The sequence below is a fragment of the Wyeomyia smithii genome, chromosome 2 (assembly GCF_029784165.1).
Source record: "Wyeomyia smithii strain HCP4-BCI-WySm-NY-G18 chromosome 2, ASM2978416v1, whole genome shotgun sequence".
Taxonomy (NCBI): domain Eukaryota; kingdom Metazoa; phylum Arthropoda; class Insecta; order Diptera; family Culicidae; genus Wyeomyia; species Wyeomyia smithii.
Genome location: NC_073695.1, coordinates 251,534,801 through 251,556,047, shown reverse-complemented (window position 1 = coordinate 251,556,047; position 21,247 = coordinate 251,534,801). Strand labels below are relative to the sequence as shown.

At 38.3% G+C, this 21,247-nt stretch overlaps 1 protein-coding gene across 2 annotated transcripts in view; it reads right to left on the bottom strand.

Annotated features, from left to right (window-relative positions):
* Positions 1-21,247, bottom strand: part of LOC129723412 (neuroligin-4, X-linked-like) — a 591,759-nt gene that overhangs the window by 248,626 nt on the left and 321,886 nt on the right. For both annotated transcript variants that reach the window (XM_055677612.1, XM_055677613.1), the window contains 2 exons: positions 10,629-11,909; positions 10,420-10,542 (listed from right to left, as the gene is read on the bottom strand). In XM_055677612.1, coding sequence (XP_055533587.1) covers positions 10,420-10,542; positions 10,629-10,946 — 441 coding nt within the window. In that variant the 5' untranslated portion in view covers positions 10,947-11,909. The remainder of the gene's footprint in view (positions 1-10,419; positions 10,543-10,628; positions 11,910-21,247) is intronic.

Sequence of the window (21,247 nt, the reverse complement as noted above, 5' to 3'; positions counted from 1 at the left end):
AAACGTAAATCCGATATAAGTGCAAAAGCAAATGCAACGGCGTTAAACCCGTGACGGATCCCAGGTGGGTTTTCCCCGTCTAAAAAAAGTTGGTGGTCTGTGTCTTTTTTTTGTGCGCTTGGTTTTATACTTTTTACGGGCACTTGCAGTGTAAGAAACCCGTGAAAATTTTATTCTTCTCATTTGTCGTTAGTTTTGCACCCAATTTTCACCGGAATCGCTGCTCGTTGCCTAGCCAGCTTGAATCAGGGGCGCACTCGACGGCACGTGAAATTGCCATATTAGCCATTGGACGTGCGTTCTGATTTCTACCACCCCCAGCGCAGGTCGCTCCAAGTGGCAGCAATTTAGTGGACCTTTTCCATTTCAAAGCGGGCTAGTATTTATGCCGGGTGGGAGCAGTGTGCAATGTCAGCCAGGCGCACCGGGTTCGCCCCAGCGGGAGCGGTAATTTTAAGCATTCACACATGAGTGTGTCCTTGGGACTGTTGATACGACGACGGTCCGCGCGTCTGCAAAAAGGGGTTCCCATTCGAACAAAACACAGCTTACCGAGTGGTTCGCTCTACCGAATAAGCAAATTGAATCAAGATTTCACCCGGGAATTACACACTATGCTGTTTCGGTTTGTGCTTTGTGAAGTCGGCAACCGCGGCGGGAATTATGGGTGGAATTAAACAATAAAATAAACATAATTTACTCGCAAACCCTTTTCTCTGTAGGCTATGCGCAAAAGGTACACAGAAAACCGGGCGGGATGTTTACCGAAACTGAGTTAGGATTGTTCTAATTGGACTCTGCCGCTTGAAAGTTTAATGCGGCAATGTAAACCGAATTAGTTCGGTTGTTGAACAAAAAATCAAGCTTGTGAACGAAAGCTTCCGGGATGGAAGGGAGGGAGGTGTGTATTTAGGCCAAAGTGTTGCTAGTGGTTTGTTTCTTTTTGCCGGATGGATCTCATTTGCACCTGATTTTAATCAAGTCGTTGAATATTTATTTATTAATAATATACGAAAGTGAATACTGATTTTAATCAAGTCGTAGACAATTTATTCAATGATAACCAGAACATCGAAAAAGTATGATCATACGCTTGAGAAGAGTTGCGTTATGACTAGGACACATTCAACCTTTTCATGTGCTTCAGAAATTCCAATGTTCTTGATAACAAATCCGAACGTTTAATTTCGCTTCATCTAATCATTGCAATTCGAAAACCCATCCACAACTGTCTCTTTGAAGAGAGGCCATCAACTTTATGCTACTATTGAAACTATCACCGCTATCGTAGTAAGAGTCACACGATAGCGATCCAGCATAACGTGCAGTATAACATAGATACCGAATAGACGGACATTCATACATGCCTCACCATCACCATCATCGTTATCATCATCAACATCATCATCATCATCGTTGATAGAGCCATCGAGACGTGGCCATCTAAAACCAAACGGGGCACAGTCCTGCTGAAAAACATACAAAATCCATTCGCTTCTTTTGAATTATTAAGCACCAATTCAGCCGATCAGGATTCACTCATCTTTTCTGATTTGATTGGAGGTAAATTTCGGAAAAGCGAAAAACCCATTCTATGTGAGGGCTGAATTGGGCTGAACGGAACAAAACCGTCGCTGGCTGTCATCACCGCAGTGTGGCACATCGTTCGTACCACAGAGTAGTGCTTGGAGAGGACCAATTGAACCGTCATCGCTGTTGCCAGGGATTGGGCGTATGTACCGTTAATGTAAAGACATTTTTTTTCTGTGTGTGGAAGAGATCCCGACTATCCCCCTGCATGCATAGCGAGAAAGATTTCGTCAGCCAAGTTTGGCAGCTGTTACCGGCATTAGCATACGGGCGGGTTCCTCTTAGGAGTTGTTTACGGGTAGGTCAAATGAAGTGGCAAAGGCAGGACGAAATATACTGTGTTGGAATGTTGTTTTCTTCTTTCGGGGACGAATAACTGAACACTTCATGCCAGCAAAGTGCCAGGGAGGGTGGAATGACAGATTGGATTTGATCGTCTTTCGATGAGTTTTTCAGCTTCCATTTCGGGGGGACAGATTGGATGAAGCTATTTGTTGAGATTTTGGTCGATTTAAATGCAGAAATATTATACTGTTGAATAAAGATTCAATGCAAACTAGATCTAAACTGTACAGGCGTTTCTGCAGGTCAGAACCAACAGTTTGAAATTGACCGATTAGGAATTTAATTTTGGTAAACTTGCCAATATAAATTCAATCTCTAATTTCATCACAATGGAACTCTGAATCAGAATTCTTGAGGCGGATAAATTTTTGAAAGTACTTTACCGGTTAGCCCTCCGAAGAAAAGTAGTTTTTTTATTTTCTAGATATGAACTTTTCTTCGAACTAAAACACAATGGAAAGCTCCTTTGTTCGTTGTAACAACTATAATAATTTTATACCCAAATTAAACTAACCTCCACACTTTGGCCAGCACAGAAAACTCTTCAAATAGCATCCAATCCGGGAAGGGTTCTCCACCAAGCTAGTGCTTCGCCGTCTTCTAGTGAGTAAGAAACACTGGATTCATTCGCCACTTTCGAAACGTAAACTTCAGGGAAAGTTTCACCATTTTACGCTGATAAGTTTTTTGATTACTCATGCAAGTGTAGTGGAGGATAGAAAAACAAGATTCTCAAAAACTAATATGTGAACTTCTATCGCACATAAACGTCGCTATAGATGAGCTTAATCTGCTGTGTATTGCACATTATGAAATTCTAACACCAAACTATTATTTTCTTAGTAGGAATTTCATAGCAATTGCCTAGACGTGTTGACTCATAACCGGGTACTTTCCGAAGAATTCATTATTGTTGGTGGAAAAATACGGTTATCTATTAAAAAGAGATTTGTTCGTTTGTTTTTTTTTTTTTTCGAAGGAAACTAAAACAATCTTTCAACAATTAGATGTAAAGCAATATCCGTTTTTTCCATCAGTTTTGAAAATTTTTGTTCTGATATTAGAAGTGTCATGTCACATTGAATGATCCAACTCAAATTTGTTGAAATAATTGGCCATTTGGAGTTAAAAAGATGAGCTCAATGATTAAGAAGATAAGTTTTAATCATCCATTTCTCATCTAATGTTATCTTGGCCCCCAAGTACTAGCAGCTTACAACTGTTCAAAGTACCGTTGGAAAAATACAATGTACATGACGTTTATGATTTGATAGTTTGATGAACATATTTTCAAGCCGGCTGGCTCATTTCCCTAACACATACGCTGGTAGTAACAATATAATGAAAAAACTCACGCAGTATAAATATTTTCAACGTGCTGAGCCATACAGTTGTGTTCGTAGCTACTTTCAAAAGCTATTCTTTGTACTGAAGAAGTGAATTGTGATAGCCTCATGCACCGACTCATCCCTATTAATCAGGGATGGTTTCTCCTCAGAGGAAAAAAAAAGAAAAGTGAAATTCTGACTCGCTGCTCTGTTTTCAAGTCGTGTGCTCTTCTCTTTGTTGCTTTGACTTCTTTCTTGCGCTGAGTGCACAGGTGATTGAGAAACCTACACAAAGAGAAAGTAAATTGTTCCTCTACACAAAGTTGCTCTTTGAGGATTATTGTGAAGCTCGCTTTGGTTTGTGCGATGTGCTGGTCATTGATATAGTATTTTTCGAATGGAAAAATAATCTCACGTTCTTCCACTCGCGCTGGTGTACTTAGTCCAACCAGTGACCACATGTGCAGTTTTATCTGTATTGATACGGATTTTTTACGTATTTTCCATACAGATATCTGCATATACAGATTACAGATTTTCTGGAAATAATACATATTTATACAGTTTTTTTTTAGTTTTCCTGATCGCAAATTAATCTTCTTGATACAGTAAAAAAAAGAATCCAAATGTTGCAAGGCTTATTTAATCATCAGGCTTGTAAACTGTCAACACTTTCATTTGATTTCGCTTCCTTAGCGTGCGTCACAGTAGGCTTTTGCTCGTAAATGTCAAAATACGTTCGAGGAAAAAACATCGTGGTGGCAAGTACTCGTTTGACATGTTCGTTCATGAATGTATTTAGACAGCGAGCCTTGCCACCGTCAGACGAAAAAGAAAACGATTATCGCAGAGAAAATACTTTCTACCCTGACCATTTCGAAGCCTGTTTATTATATTTATATGCTCCGCGTGAGCGTGTGCATGAAAGAATCATGATATATGTTAAACAAGCTTCTCGAAATTTTATCAAGGTGATAAGATTTTTTGAGCTTTAAAACACAGATGCAAATATGGCATCACTCTGATACGTTCTCATCACAAAACCAACAAACATTTCAAAAAAAAAAAAATCTCTTAATAGGCAAAGACAGTTACCTATGCTGTTTTTTTAATAATATTATTATTTAATTTTAGATACAGTAATTCCCGGTCTTAAACACATTGCCTTTGACAATGGTAATTACCACATTACTATGAAGGATTATAGAGATGAGAGTACACTTGTATTTTTGTTTCATGCTCTAAGCGCTTGCGGCAAGTAACGTAACCAATTTCTCAGTACAAAGAGAAACAAAGAGTGAAATTGTACACTATCATTTCTCTTTTTTCGTTCGCGTCATTCCTCTTTGTGCTGGTGAGTTTCTCAACGGCTGCAGGCGTTCTTCTCAATGTGAAAAACGGAAAGTTGGCTCTTTGTGCACTTGAATTGAGCAGATAACATCCCTGCTATTAACAATGGCAAAAATCTTTCCACCAGTGTATATCTGACTGATAAAAAAGTGGAAATTTCGCGTAAGTGCACCTTTTTCCAAGATTTCAGGCTACTGAAATCGTAGAAGCGAAAACTTTTCATGCAAAATAGTATCATGAAAGAGATGAAAAAATGTAAAGATTCTTCAATTGCAAGATTGCTCAATTATTTAACGAAAGGCTCTTTCAAATATTTACCAGTACAGTTATACCTCGATTATACACACCCTCGATTATACGCACCCTCGATTTTACGTACTTCGATTTTACGCACATTTTACCTCGATTTTACGTACACTTTTTTCAAACACATTTTAAATTCGTATGTTTTCTTCATTGAATTGTGCGTAATGAAGGGTTATATACATAGTTCACTAATAAGGGGCCGTCCACATAGACTGGGAAATCTGCCGAAAACCGGGAGACAGTAACAACAAGACCTCTTTTCTGTTTCGCAAACAGAAACAACTTTTTCAAGGTTGTTTACGTGTCTAACGCGTAAAATATTTTACGTCGTACGCACATAATTTCTTCTGGAGTAATTTACTAAAACTTTTATATCTATTCCATGGATTAGCAGATTGGTTCAAGAAGAAAATATGGGTTTTTTCCTGTTTTCAATTGTGTTTTCATATTGTATGAGATGAATATATGGGCTGAGATGAATAATGGAGCAGTTCTCCTATATTTTTCAGTAAAATGCTCCTATAACATGTCAATTTCATACTGCAACACTTCCCATGCGAAATATTTGCTTTAAAGTTGAAAATATTGATGAAATGCGTAGGCCTGTTCTGTGTCTCGATCGGAACAGCTTACTCCTGAGACTTCACCGTTTCACTTCACCTGTGCTTGATATAATGATGGATTTCACATTGGTAAAATTCATGGAAAAGCTTCTTTCCTCAAGAGTACCCATGTGGAAATGTTAAAAACAAAATGTCAAGCTAAAAATATATTTGAATTTTGATGAAGCTGAAATAAAATGGTTGATACGATTATGATACAAATTCTATGATCAGAAAAAATGGAATATTTGAATGAATTCATGTCGGAAATGCCATAAATTTATTGTTTCTGTAAACTAGACGGATAAATTGTTTCAATACACGTAATTCATTTTTGATTTCATGTGATATTATGGGTGAATATGTGACCATTTACATTGAAAAAAGTCTGAAAGATTTAGATCATGATTTATAATCTCAATAAAATATATGTTTTATTCTATGGAGTAAAAAGGGTGAGTGCATTTCTATGCTCACCAAGCCCCTAGCTCAAGCAGCCTAAAACCTTGGTTTGCTTCAGGATTCTTTCTGAAAATTTATTTTAGTTTCGAATTTTCAGTTTTTCAATGAATTTTCCAAATTTGGGAGATTTATAATTATCATTTAAGGAAGATAGCAATGTACGACCGAAACGTCGTATTTAAAAAATATCATGATAATATTTATTTATATTTATTGATTGTAAGGCCCCAAATCAACAACCTTATATTCAACAGCTGCTAAAAGGCTACAGTGAAAATTTTGATCAAACTTTGTAACGAGCCTTGCCTTGACCCCATGTCTTGTATTAGTCTTATCTTTATTTTATGCTTCTTCTCGTCCTTGCCCTGTCCTTGTCTTGTCCTTGTCTTGACCTTGTCTTGTCTTGTCTTGTACTTGTTTTGTTCTTGTCTTGTCCTTGTCTCGTCCTTGTCTTGTCCTTGTCTTGTCCTTGTCTTGTCCTTGTCTTGTCCTTGTCTTGTCCTTGTCTTGTCTTGTCTTGTCCTTTTCTTGTTCTTGTCTTGTCCTTGTCTCGTCCTTGTCTTGTCCTTGTCTTGTCCTTGTTTTGTCCCTGTCTTGTCGTTGTCTCGTCCTCGTCTAGTACATGTCTCGTCCTTGTCTTGTCCTTGTTTTATTTTACATCTTGAAATTTTTTATCCTTGTCTTGTCAATGTCTCTTCGTTGTCTTGTCATTGTCTTGTCCTTGCTTGTCCTTGTATTGTCTTTGTCTTGTCCTTGTCTTGTCCTTGTCTTGTCTTGTCCCTGTCTTGTTCTTGTCCTGTCTTCGTCTTGTCTTTTTCTTGTTTCTGTATTGTACTTGTCTTGACTTGTCCTTGTCTTGTCCTTGCTTTGTCCCTGTTAAGTATTTGTCTTGTCATTGTCTTGTCCTCGTCCAATGTTTGTCTTGTCCCTGTTCTTGTTCTGCCCTTGATCTGTCCTTGTCTTATTATTGTTTTGTCCTCGACTTGTACTTGTCTTATCATTGTCTTGTCCTTGTCTTGAATATGGAGAATAGGTTATGTTTCCATTTAATTCTACTACAAAAGTTTCTGTAGTAGAGTAAAATGGAAACATAACCTATTCTCAATATTCAATTCTATTCTACTAAGACGCTCAAAAAGAAATTTATTTGTCCTTGTCTTGTTCTTGTCTTGCCCTTGTCATGTCCTATTCGTATCCTTGTCTTGTCCTTTTTTGTCCTCGTCATTCTGTTGTCTTGTCCTTGTCTTGTCCTGGGCTTGTCATTGTCTTGTCCTTGTCTTGTCCTTGTCTTGTTCTTGTCTTGTCCTTGTCTTGTCCTTGTCTTGTCCTTGTCTTGTCCTTGTCTTGTTCTTGTCTTGTCCTTGTCTTGTCCTTGTCTTGTCCTTGTCTTGTCCTTGTCTTGTCCTCGTCTTGTCCTGGTCTTCTCCTTGTCTTGTCCTTGTCTTGTCCTTGTCATGTCCTTGTCTTGACATTGTCTTGTCGTTGTCTTGTCATTGGCTGGTCCTTGTCTTGTCATTGTCTTTTTATTGTTTTGTCATTGTTTTGTCATTATCTTGTCATGGTCTTGTTCTTGTCTTGTCCTTGTCTTGTCCTTGTCTTGTCCTTGTCTTGTCCTTGTCTTGTCCTTGTCTTGTCCTCGTCTTGTCCTGGTCTTCTCCTTGTCTTGTCATTGTCTTATCCTTGTCTTGTCCTTGTCTTGTCCTTGTCATGTCCTTGTCTTGACATTGTCTTGTCATTGTCTTGTTATTGTCTTGTCCTTGTCTTGTCATGGTCTTGTCATTGTCTTGTCATTGTCTTGTCATTGTCTTGTCATTGTCTTGTCATTGTCTTGTCATTGTCTTGTCATTGTCTTGTCATTGTCTTGTCATTATCTTGTCATTGTCTTTTTATTGTTTTGTCATTGTTTTGTCAATATCTTGTCATGGTCTTGTCATTGTCTTGTCCTCGTCTTGTTCTCGTCTTGTCCTTGTCCTTGTCTTGTCCTTGTCTTGTCCTTGTCTTGTCCTTGTTTTGTCCTCGTCTTCTCTTTCTCTTGCTCTTGATTTTCTTGTTTTTAACTATGTTTTTGCTGTTTCTTTTGAAAATATCGTTACCTATGAGTCATTTGAAGTATTGCTCATCGCTAGCTACAACTTTTTTCGTAATAATGTAATATCTCGAGATTGGCTCATATTACCTCGGGATGATAGTTGTTTCTTATGTGAAATTTTCCAAGGAACACGATGAAATTATCAAATTTGAAATAAAAATGGCTGCATTTGTCGAAAAATGTAAATTTAGTTTTCAAATACAAAAATAATTTATCCGGCAACACTTCTGGTCAAAACTTATATTTTTACTGAATTCCTTGGTTTATTTTCTTCAAAAATCGTCTATCAGTATTTTTCGGATATCTTACGTCTATGAATTTTAAGAAGAAGAAAAAAGAGATTTTGAACAAAAAATGCGTGACATTGCAAAAAATGGTGGTCTTGGAGAGCGGGGGGGAATTCCAATCGACACCAAATTTGGGATTTTTCCAAAGTGACAGTAGATGAATAATTCTCCCAACTTTGAGCAAAATCTGTGATGGTCGTGTCCAAGTTTGTGTTTTTTCGTGATCACTTCGTATGGGATGTGTGGTCCCTGAGGCTCTGTGGTTAGCGATGTCGGTCGGCTAGCTCTCCCACACGGTTGTGATATCGGGTTCGATTCCCGATCGAGTCGAGGATCTTTTCGAGCTGGAAATTTCCTCGACTCAGCACTGGGGTACGGTGTATCGTTGTACTTATCCTACACATACAAAATGTACCAAAACAATATCGATAACGAATTCTCTCAACTAATCTAGTTGATCGAGACCGCTATAAGCCCCAAGGCTAAGCGTGCGATATTGTTTGTTTTGTTTCGTATGGATAGCATTCCTTATGTAAAATTGGTCAACAAATCGATTGGTGATGGTTTTATTTTGTGCAGGGCCTATTTATAATATAGACCTTTTCCCGTGCCCTGCTCAGGATGAAACTATCACCAATTGATTTATTGTCGAATTTTACCTGAAAAAAGCTATCTTTCAAGTTGCCAGTCCAGCGGTTTCTAATTACTGGGAATTTGGGTTCATTTGTTCCCAGTGTGCACCGGCTTGCGCATAACTTCCCTTCGGGCAGAATTTCCGCTTTTTTAACTCTCGATGCGCAGCAGCTGCCGAAATGCAAAGAAAACTTAGTAACATTTTACGTAAAAGACGATACTGTGGCACAAGTCAGACATTTTCACAGAACTAAAAGTATACGACGCCACAATTAAATTACAAATGGGTCAGACAGGTTTGTATACCATATGTTTTAGTTTCGTTGGTAACGAGAACCTAATACAGGTCGGACTCGATTATCCGGAGACTCGATTATCCGGAAACTCGATTATCCGGAATTCGGTTATCCGGAATTTTAGACTCGATTATCCGGAATTTTATATTTTTGGTGTCCGTTTTCAATTTTTATTCCGAAATTTTATCTTTACTATCCCTTCTGGCATATTTGTTACCATTTAAGTCACTTCCGGCATATTTGGGACATGTTCGAATTAAGTGAAAATAATCGATGTCCAATTTATTTATTTTGCTTCTCAAGATTTTACCTCTTTTCGTCTCAGAAATAACTTCTGGTTACGCCACTGCATCATACAAGTAAATAAAGAAAAGAAATATTTTTTTTATGTTCGTTGATTGCAAAATTTCAGTGTTTTTTGTGTGATTCGATTATCCAGAAAACTCGATTATCCGGAATGAAAATTTTTTCGATGTTCCGGATAATCGAGTCCGACCTGTATTTGGATATAAAAAATCCAATCTCAAATTCCCCAACTACTGAATCTCAAACATATGTTCTACATATTATAACAAATTTTGAGTTCTCTCAAAGCTTGAGCGCAAATAAAAGAAGGGAAGTTCACAAATTTATGAAAAAATGTAATTTTTACCCAATGTTACAACTTCCAGTTCATTATTTCAGTTTCAATTTTTCACCTACAAAAAATCAACATAATTTTTTAAAACTCACAGTAAAATTATCTAGTAATAACCATTGTTTCAAACAAATTCGTCAAACATGGACGTCAACTGATAGCATGTTGAAATCCACATTGTCAAAATCGAGAAAATTTTAAAAGTGGTCAGGGATCAGTTATTATCCAAATCTGTTTTACCTACTTACTAAAACTGCATTCAATTATTACCTCATCCTAGTTCCTTATCCTAGATCTCATGTAATTTTTTTCACAATAGATCTCATGTCATGACTTCATAAAACTTATTTTGCTGTTTGGGATAGCAAATAGAAACATTTGTTCTTCACCGTAAATTATTGACATTTGAAAATTTTGAAATCTGAATAACGAATGTGTTTTAGCTATAACGCAGCTCTCTTCAAGCATTTAATCAGAAAATTTAGATGACCTACCTGAGGACAAACTGGCCCGAAAGTATCCGCCAACTTGGTTCCTTTCCACGGGGGTAACTTCTTCGGAGGTTCAAATCTCAAATTTACAACCGGAGGAGTGGCGTAGGGCACTGCTTTAAATACCTTTCGGGAAAAAAATAGTATTGAAACAAAAGCAAAAATCAGTATATGTTTCACAGTAAACGATCGATCGACTAAGAGCCACCTACCTCCACCGGCTCCAGGTACTTGGAATTCAGCTCCAGAATCACTCCGCGAATCGCTCCGGATTTGGTTTCCACAATCCGTGAGCTGTAGCGTGGACCTGCTCCAGTCGGAGGAACCAGCCAACCGGTTAGAACAATTGTCAACAGCCAGTAACACGCGCCCCAGCTGCAGCAGCTTGGACGATGAAGGCAACGACGACGAGGATTGGGTCCTGCCGAAAGCGACGTCTCTCCTGCTGCTAGTGGCGAGTGCGAATCTTCCCAATGCGGATGGCTCTGCTGGTGGTCGTTAGTAATTGTTGGCCCATCGTGGGCCCGCATTGTACAGTGGGTATTGGCGTTTGGGGAACATTACCGGTCCCCGTCATGAGGATCGGCCATCACACCCCACTGCTCGGACCAATGCACGTCGGCTACTCCCAACGGTTTTTTATACGAAAAAAAGCTGCACTAGATTCTAGTTTCCTATGTCATGCAACCAGCAGTTCCAAAAACTAACAATACAGTGCATCTAAATTGGACATATCGATTTCACAGAAACAGACAAGCAAATTTTCCCACTCAATTTCCGATTGGTATAAACTGCTGTGCAAACGAAAGCCTTTGTTCCCGTATTGAATTTTTTTTTTCTGTTTTCTGCTTTTGTGCGTTTGTCCACTTCCGTCGACGTCAATGAAAAACTTGCCAAATGAAGCTGCACACACTTTCGGGTTCACGCTTTGATTATTCCGTAAATCCACTCGGGCTTCGAATATCGGCCAATAAAAATCCAAATTCGAAAAAATCTAGTTTAGCTTAATGGTTCAAATGGCTCAACTTTTCATGTTATTTTTCCTCCCCTTTTTTTCCCTCTGCCCAATAAATCGATGTTAATTTTACAACGCGTACGTGTTTTTATGACTTTCCTATATTCACACATACACACCTAACGCACAACCACACAATCACACGCGTTGCAGGCTCTACCCGGGAGAGCACTTTGCGCCCCACACATAAATTTTTTTTTGTCAAACGTGTGTTCCCGTTTTTTTTTGTTCGCTGTCACTGTTGTTATTGTTGTTATTGTTATGCTGCTGCTGCTCCCAATGGCAGCCGGGGTTGTATGGCTTCCGGTGCATTCAACGATCCCGCGCACCCGGAAACCGCGAAAAATGGTGGAAAATTATGACACCGTTGTCACACTCGTGTGGTACCTTCGCGGTGTGTTGCACGTGGAATTCAATTTGGCCGCTACGACGAACGGTGGGCTCCAGCACGGACAAGCGTTTTTTTTAGGCGAAATCACTGTGGAAAAGAAAAAGATAGGAAATTGTCAGTCTTGCGATGACTACCGGCTGAGTTGCAATATGACGGAAAATTCGTGGAATGGAGAATGTTGATGGAAACAGAATGGACACGTTAGTGAATCACGACTGTAGGTTTTTCCTAGAAAAGCTATAAGCGGTTATTTGGTAGCGGCAGTCTCCCAGAATAGCCTAATTCCATCAAGTGTTGAGACTTTTTACTCACAAAATATTATTCATTCATGTGAATGCCGCGCTATGTAATCGACAAGAAACGCTATGAACCATGAAAGATTCTTCCAAATCGTTGGTATAATCGATGTATAAAATTTGACGTAAGACTACGTCTTACTTCAGTTGGCATGCTTTGCATAGTGCACCGAAAAGCATTATAGCACTGGGTGATGTTCGAACGCCAATGCATTGATCGTTTGTGTAAATATTTCCCAAACTTGATGATTCGCTTATATTGTCTTTAGTAAAATAGCGAAAAGTTGAAACATTTTTTCAAACTCGCTTTCAGCAGCTTTCAAAAAAACGTTTTGTTTTTTTAGTCGAGAACTGCAGATAGCCAGAATTGAGGGATCTATGAAGGCGGTACTATGTTTAAGAAACAAAAAAAAAAAACAAATACAGAGTTAATTTTGTGTGTCGTGCTTCGAATATTCTTCGAGGAAAATTTGGAATGAATAAAATGATTTTCTTTTATTAGGGTAACCCGCGTAGGCCGAATACCAAAATTATGACCACCACAAGATAATTCATAACAATTCTTTTATTGAATGCAAGCAAAATATAGAACAAAAATAAGAAAATTTTATTGCAATAATATTTTTTATACCAGTATAAGCAGTATTCCTTGTACTAGTGATGATTGGAAATCAAATTTACGTCACGAATAAAGTATGTAGATATCTAGTAAGTTTTGAACGAATACTAACAGTGGTATCCGTGAGAGCAGATGCTGCCTTTGAACCTGCAGGTAAACAGTCTTTCTCGAGGCGATTGAAATTCGTTGGATAGATTTGAAGGCACTCTCTTACACAAATTTTGCATTTTTGGCAGAGAATACCAATATCGGGCAAAAACGAATTAAAGTTCCGTATATAATGTCGCAATTTTCGATCACGTTAACAATAAATCGGTCCTTTTCAGGGCTACCACATATGTGCAAAAATAGTTTATAGAATAACAATTGGGTCAGTGATACAACCCCACTCATCTCTCATCAAAGTCAATGACTTCAGTCCACGTTCAAAGGTTCATTCAAATGTCTTGAAAACGCATGAAACGTCGGAATTTGATGTCATCGTCTTTTCGAGCTAAAGGGTTTTCCCAGAAAATTAATTTGTTACAAAGAATACATATTTAGATAACTCCAGATTTCGAAGTTTCATGCATTTCTATAGACTGTTCCGAAAATTATAAATACATCTTCTTTCTTGAATAAAACAAAAAATACAGGATTTTTCGGGTCATTTTATTCTGAAATATAAATAATAAGTGTTTTCTTTTCGGTTTCAATTCAAGTTGGGATTATTTTTCGTAGGATACGCGAGTTCTCAAACTTTTCTCTTAACACTACTCATAAGCATTTGCACAGTGTGTTCTCCGACCACTTTTACCACTTTAAACCAATCTTTTTTAAATTTTTCAACATTGTCCGCTGGTTTGACATATTTCCTCAGCTTTGCCTTGGTCAAAGCCCAAAAAGTTTCAATAGGGCGAACTTCAGGGCAGTTTGGAGGATTCATCTCCTTTGGGACACATGTGACATTATTTGTTTCATACCACCCCAGTGCATCCTTAGAGTAATGGCAGGAAGCAAGATCGGGCCAAAAGATTGGAGGATTGTTATGCTGCTTAACCATGGGTAACAACCTTTTCTGCAAACACTCTTTCACGTAAATTTTACCATTCATTGTGTCATTCGTAATGAATGGACGAGATATTTTTCCACATTCACAAATGGCCTGCCAAACCATTACCTTCTTGCCGAATTTTTCGGTGTAAATGGCTTTCACTGGTCCAGGGACATCCTTTCCCTTCGGTGATGTATAAAATTGCGGTCCTGGCAGAGTCTTATAGTCCAGTTTTATGTAGGTTTCGTCATCCATGATAACACACCCCATTTTTTGGTCAGAAGTTTGTCATAAAGTTTCCGAGCTCTCGGTTTCATAGATTCAGCTTGTTTTGGATTTCGTTTTGGCTGCTTCTGCTTCCGACGGGTCTGCAGACCCATTCTTCCCTTGGCACGCATAACGTTACTCGCCGAGGTCCCAAGCTTTCTCGCCACATCTCGTACTGATACTGAAGGATGCCGCTTGTAGTATTCCTTAACCTTTTTGTCCATTGTGGGAGAAAGGCCACGCATTTTCAAAATTTCGCACTAAATGTTAGAAAAAATGACAGCATCTGTTTCTTATGGATGTAAACAACAGGACGCAGCCAACGTTTGGTTGAATACTGCACGTTATTTGAAATGACGGTTAATCGTAAGTGTATTTATAATTATCGGAACGGTCTATAAAGCATAAAAAAATTGTTTTCGATATTGAAAACTTCATGAACTACCTGCGTTTTGTCTCGTCGGCCGAAAAAGTGAAACTTTGACCGCTTTGAGGCAAGACTCCCTGAAGTCCGAATCATTTAGAACTTTGTCAGAAACTTGCCAATGCGGAGAGAATAACGACCGCTCAAACAAATCATACAGGATTTAAATTATACACAATAGATCTACTACCAATGGTCGCAGTGGTTCAGTCTTCTACAGGAAAAAAAAGGTCAGTGCCATCTAAATTTCCTTTCACTGCAAAATAATGTAAATAAGTTCTCCAGCATTTCCTTCATCATGTACTTTTGAGCCGATTGATTCTATAATCTACTGATTTCGCTGCCATGTGGCCATCGTTGTTTCCCATAAGAAACTATGTGTCTATCATCAGCTCTTTATTTTGGCGAAAAAGCTGTGCAACTATGCAACGAAATGTTGCATTGAATCGAAATGTTGCATCGAATCGAATGTCTGTTTGTGGTAATAGAATTTTGTAACTGTACCTAGTTCTGGAAAGAAGTCTGCTGATCAAATAAGTTGAAATTTAGCATTGGCACTCTACTATTTATTTACGTTATCCTCTCCCATTCTATCTCTTCAATGTTCTTCAACAACCTTATCCCTACTACAACACAACCCGTATTGAGAGAAAGTGAGGTAATAGCGCTAAACTATTGCTTTTTTTTTAACCCGATGTATTATTTATCTTATTTGCAAAAAAAGCGGCCTTCCGGCAGTTACCGAAACATTCGCCATGGCGGACGAAAACATGCGTGTAGGCATTTTTGTAAGCTCTTTCTTCGTTTTTTTATTGATTCCTCCTCCGTTTTCACAGCAAAATTGTTGGAATAGATTTTGCGCGTTAAGTTTGCCTAGAAATTCTCGATGGGACGCAGCTGGGGGACGTTGGGCGGATTCGCCGACTTCGGTACTACATCGCTGTTTAGCCGCTCCATCTCATCCAACAATCGCACCGAGTAGTGGGCCGACGCCAAATCTGGCCAGAACACCGTGTCTTCGCGCTTATGGTATTTCTTGATGAAAGACGCAACTTCTGGCAGGCACTTCTTTGGGGAACTTGGTGTGTGAAAGAAATTTCACCTCTGAGCTCACTTCCTTCGTGGGGGAAGTGTAATACGATGTACCCTGCCAGTCATTGCCATCCAGGGTGAGATAGGTCTCGTCGTCCATCACCACTGCCACTCCGCGTTGCGCCAAAAATTAAAAAAAAATTTTCAGACAGCAAATGTGTCTTAAAGTGGTTTTATCTCTATCACGCTTCATATTTAGACATAAAAACTTATTATTAACAAGTTTCGTTAAGTTGAATCACCTAGCAGTGATATATCAACTGTCCTCTGCTATTACTCTGAAATTCGAAAAAAGTACAAATATGGTAAGAGCTTGTTCTGGTGAATACCTTTTTGCCAATAATAGATTTTGATACTTTTGAAGCGTCATTTAAATCGCTAGCTTTAAAAGGATCGTCTGATATGGATATGTTGGATACCGCAGTGCTCCCAGTAGATCATTGAGTTTTAATCAATTTTTAGTGAAGGGCGACAAAACAGTTTATCCGAAACAAAAGATGCTTTGGAACTAGGCCCTTTACATTGTTTTGAATCAACGGGCTTATTTGCGAAATATTTCGTAAACAGCCGACGGTAAAAAATTGTAGCATTGTTAGGAAACTATAAGACAAGTTTATTTTACGTCGATTTTTGGTATTGATGTTAATGTTAGTCACTTCCTTTGAACTTACGATTTGTAAATGTAATTCCAAATTTTCAAACTGATATTTCCCAATGTTTATCTTTTGCCAGTTGCGCCCTTATCGCAAATCACTCCAAATTTTCTCTTAGCATTTGCGTTTTGCGTCTCTTGCTTCGATCACTGCAATAAATCCTTTGTTTGGACGAAATGAACGTGAAGCTTCCGACCAACTTTACAATTTTATGGTTAAGCTATACCAATTTTGCCATATTTCGAAACTGTCAATTTAATTTAAACTAACTTTTGAGACGACTTCGTTGATGTCTTAAGATCGATTGCTTCTTGAAGGACATTTGTTTTGTTTTTTTTTTGTAAGATTTTGACCACTCGATCATTGTTTTGGTCTTTTGTGGTAACATTTGATGGTTTTTTCAAGTTTTTATTCCAGAAACAGAAACTTTTTATAACTTGAATGTTCGTAGCATTGCGCAATCAACTTGAATAGGGCATTTCTCGGCAAGTTATCACACAATCTTAAGAAACTAATCAAATTTTTACAATCGAAAGCATCATAAATGCGCTCATTCATTAAAAAAAAACATTATCAGAAAATCTGGACGTTCCAACTTCGCATCGATCGCAATCACGAATGGGTGAGCATGGGGCAGATTTTCTTTTTGGTACTTACTCAGAAACACATAAGCTTTCTAATGGTGAGTGAATTTTTGCTGGGACTTGTTGGGAACCCAAACAAAAATCCTTTTTTGTAAAAAAACTGTTAATCAAAAGAAACTGAAAGACACGGGTATGGCAAGACCTTGTTTTGAAGAAGTTTTTTCAACCTATACAACACATTTCTGACCTAAATTTACTTAATATGCCTTTGTTTTTACTGCATATATTCAATTTACGCCCAAGAATCACTTTAAAGTTATAAAAACATGAGCGGAAATTTATATTTTTCGTAGAACAATTTGTGACTTATTCATGGGCTCTAACTAATACGAAGGTAATGATAGTTACTGTCGTTAGTAAACAACTCAGATAATTTCAAGCTGGCCTGCATACAATGTAGTAAGTATCAGAGAATGCAAAAAGGATCAATAGAACGAGGAACACTTAAATTTTTTTTCGTATTTTGGCCAGGTTTTTGACTGAAATACTCCTATGTGCGGAGTAGCTTCACTTTCCTCACCATCACAGTTAGAGTTTGACTGATAGAGCTGTAAAATTGTTTTTGCTAACTCATGGGTTACTATGATTGATGATACATGAGTAGTTTCGTCAGTGCGATTAAAAGTAAACCCATAAAAAATCGGTAACTTTTGTCCATTTTTTTAGCGCAGTTACATGATAGTCATTGATTAAGGATTCTCTTCTTATCCTGTCTCTCTCTTCAATATTCCCGAAATTTATATTTCTTATCAGTTTTAATGGTTTTTCTAACAATTTCAACAAACCCACTCAGAGAGAAACAAGATTATGTATACGTAAGCTCTCTTTCTCCTCTTCATGCCATTATTTCTGGATTTGTTTATGCCCAACGTATTATATAGTCGTTTAATTACGTTTCAAATTCGTATGAAAAGGCATGAAAAAGAATAAATTAAGCTGAAAAAATAACATAGAAAATTATCCCAAAACGTTCGAACTTTGACTGAATATGATAGTAGTCATTATAAAGGCCAAAATACCATGTCATACATTTTTAGTATTTACACCGAAAACTGTGAATTTCTTGTGTCCGAAAATGGAAAAGTATCTTGTACCGTTTTGCAATTTTAAACGAAGCAACCCGCGTAAAAGAAACCTGACTGTAATTCCAAATTGATCAGCAGCATTTTGCTATCCGCTTTTCACAGTGAGTATAATACTTGACACCCGTTTACGTTTGCGACAGACGTTAAACAGTTGAAGACCACGGAAAACTACGTCATTGTTTCTTTTGAGTTGGTTTCTCTATTTCGTCATGTACCCAAGGACATTGTGATACAAGCATTAAGGAAAGGGTGGACAAAGATTAGAAAACACACCAGCATGGACATGCATTTGTTCTAGAAGATTGTGTTCTTTTGCCTGGACAAGAAGATTTTATGTTTCACTTGCGGTTTTATACTCAGAACTTTGGAACAGCTGTGGGGAGTCCACTGTCGAAAATTTTAGCAGTTATAGTGCTCAACATACAGATATTGATATCAACAAAAATTGAGAGTCAATATTTTTCCATTCATTTTCTAAGAACATTCGAGAATGTCTTTTTTATCGCTCTACCTAAATACAAAGTGAGAGATACGCTGGATACTGTCAACGACTACAATCAGTATTTGCTGTTCACGGTAGAGAAAGAGAACAATAGAGGTTTTCCTTTCATGACACGACCGTTACTAAGGAGTTCGAGCTAACGTTATCAACAGAATGGTACAGCACGTACAACCAAAATACTGTATACGAATGTGAAGGACCCGATTGACGCAATGCTGCAGCATAACGTTATCTAAAACATTCCGTGCGACAACTGCGAGGGCCATGATATTGGTAGGACTTCGAACAAGCTAAAAACCTGTATGAGTGACCGCAATTCGAATGTAAATAAACTTGATGGTATATTGAATGCAGTTCACACCAACAATGTTCAAGTAGTAGTAGAGATGAACAGCAAAACAGCTCTTCTCGAGCATTGTATTGAACACCAACACCGGTTTGCGTTAGATTAAACCAAAATAATAAAGAGATCTTTCTCCGGGTCTCAACTACCAATCCTTGAGTGTTTTCACATATGCAACACTACACTGTAAACTACACAGTAAATAGCAAGACATATGTGGCATACGATTCGTAACATAACCAGAACCAGAACCAATGCACCACCACTACCTCCACCAGCCCTAGTTGTATGTCAGTGCTTCGAAAGAAATAATGTTACAGTTTTTTGAAAAATGTACAATGTATTTCATAGAACGTTCAAATAAATTTGTAGAAACCCTGAGGAAGGCCAAATTCAACGGCTGATCCATCGTTGGTTAAGGTTGAGAAAAGCTGTATTAACCTATGAATTTCGCATTACAGTCGTTTCTGAGTTTGAATTGAGCTTGAGCTCGACGGCCGAACATTTCGTAGTTGCTCCTCCGTGATCGATCTGAGCTAGTGGAGTTGCACAAGGAATCACGTATATGGCTGCTTGGGATTAGTTTACCATCTTTAGTGTACAGCTACCGCATTGTATGGATCGACAACGGCCCGCCACGTCCTTTCGATCGTTAGGGTGAGGAAAGAAGATGAAAGGATGAAAGGAGACGTAACAGTTGTTGTTGTCGGAGACCGAGTTTACCTCTGCATCTCCACGACTGCGACGGAAAGGAAGGGTGTGTCACCGTGGTATGTAACTGAGCCGGACAGTGTTGCACGTGAAGTTATCTCATTGCGAAGAGGAACGATAAGTATCTTTCTTGTCAGACCCCGCGGGCCTACACGAGCAGCGCGCGGATACTATTCACTACAAGAAGCATCCAATTGTTTAAATATTTGTCTACTGCTATTTCCGGACTCGCTATAGAAAGCGAATTCAAAGGCGTAATTTTGAAAGGTATACACGGTGTTATAAAAGCAACGGGGCGATCTTCGACCAACCGGTCAGACCGAGTTTAGCGCTGCATCGACGCGACTGCGGGGGAAAGAAAGGTTTGTGTTTTCATGTAACCATGGGAATTAACAAAATGAAAGTGTTGCGCGCGAAGCTCACTTATAACGAATAAGAACGAACGATGAGTATCCTTCTTGGAAAATACCACAATATGCTTTACAACGCGCATGAAAAAGCATCTACCACTCGTAACGCCCAGCTGTTGGTCTATTACCAGAACCCGAGCACATCGGCTGATGCGGTTCTTTCAAAGGTATACATCGCGTTTTCGTAAACCACGTGTTTATCGACCGAACGAAATCTTCAGCTAAACGGTCATAATAAACAAACATCTGAGTATACCTCGCGAAGTCGCAACATTCCGGAAACATTTTTATGAGCGAAACTCTCCCGGGTCGGAAACGTGCTTAGACCGAAGCATTATGTACGACCGCTCTATTTTCTCCTACCGACGCAGACATTCGGGGGCACGACATTTCACGCCGTTTTTTTGTTGTTCATGCGAGTGTTACCTATGAAATAGAAAATTAGGAAAGTTTGATGCGTACAAAGCCTTATTATTTTGAAAAATGCAGATATACATTTTGGCCAAAATAAAGTCTTAAGTTTGTTGACAAAATGCTGAATTAGTTATAATGGGGACAGTATTTAGAACCTATGCTCTGAAACTAGAAAAATTTGGCATAAGATTTGGAGTACAAAAATAACTGAAGAACAACGAACTGCAAACTGTTGATTGACAAAATCAGGAGATGCATTCGGAAAGTCGAAGTGAAGGCCGCACAGCGCTTCTGTTTCGGTATCATTTTATTGACAGTAGTAGAAAAAAAAAAATACAAAATTTTAGTAGTCATTCGTTCTTTAGGTATAACACTATAGCAACGAATATAATACGAAATATTAAAGTGAATAAAATGAATCTCCTTGACTACGGTAAACCGTGAGAGACGTGCCTGCGTGTACAAGAACTATGTCTTTGTCTATATAAACAAAGTTTACTTGTAGTGATACAGAAAAACATTTGTGGTGTCAGAAGTGGGATCGTAGTCGATTATCCCTCGACCTCCCCTGTTGTAATACAAACTTCTCTTATTCTCAAGAAACTTGGAGTATTTATTATGTCGCTACACGCTAAAAGATATAAGTAATGAATAATTATTATTTCAGCCACGCTTGTATTCCCTGAGAAATGTTGCGCAGTGACGATCTTTATTACTGAATGATTGAAGCACTGGTTATAAGGGTGTAAGATAAAAGTTAGGAACATGCAATATTTTTTGTCTAATTCCAAATGCTGATAACTCGTATAGTTTTCAATAGATTTCCTTCGTTCTTGCAGCAATCGATTGGAAAATTAATCACGTGTCCACCATCGTCCAAAATGCGGATGATTATAATTTTATGACGTACACCACTGCACTATAAAAAAATG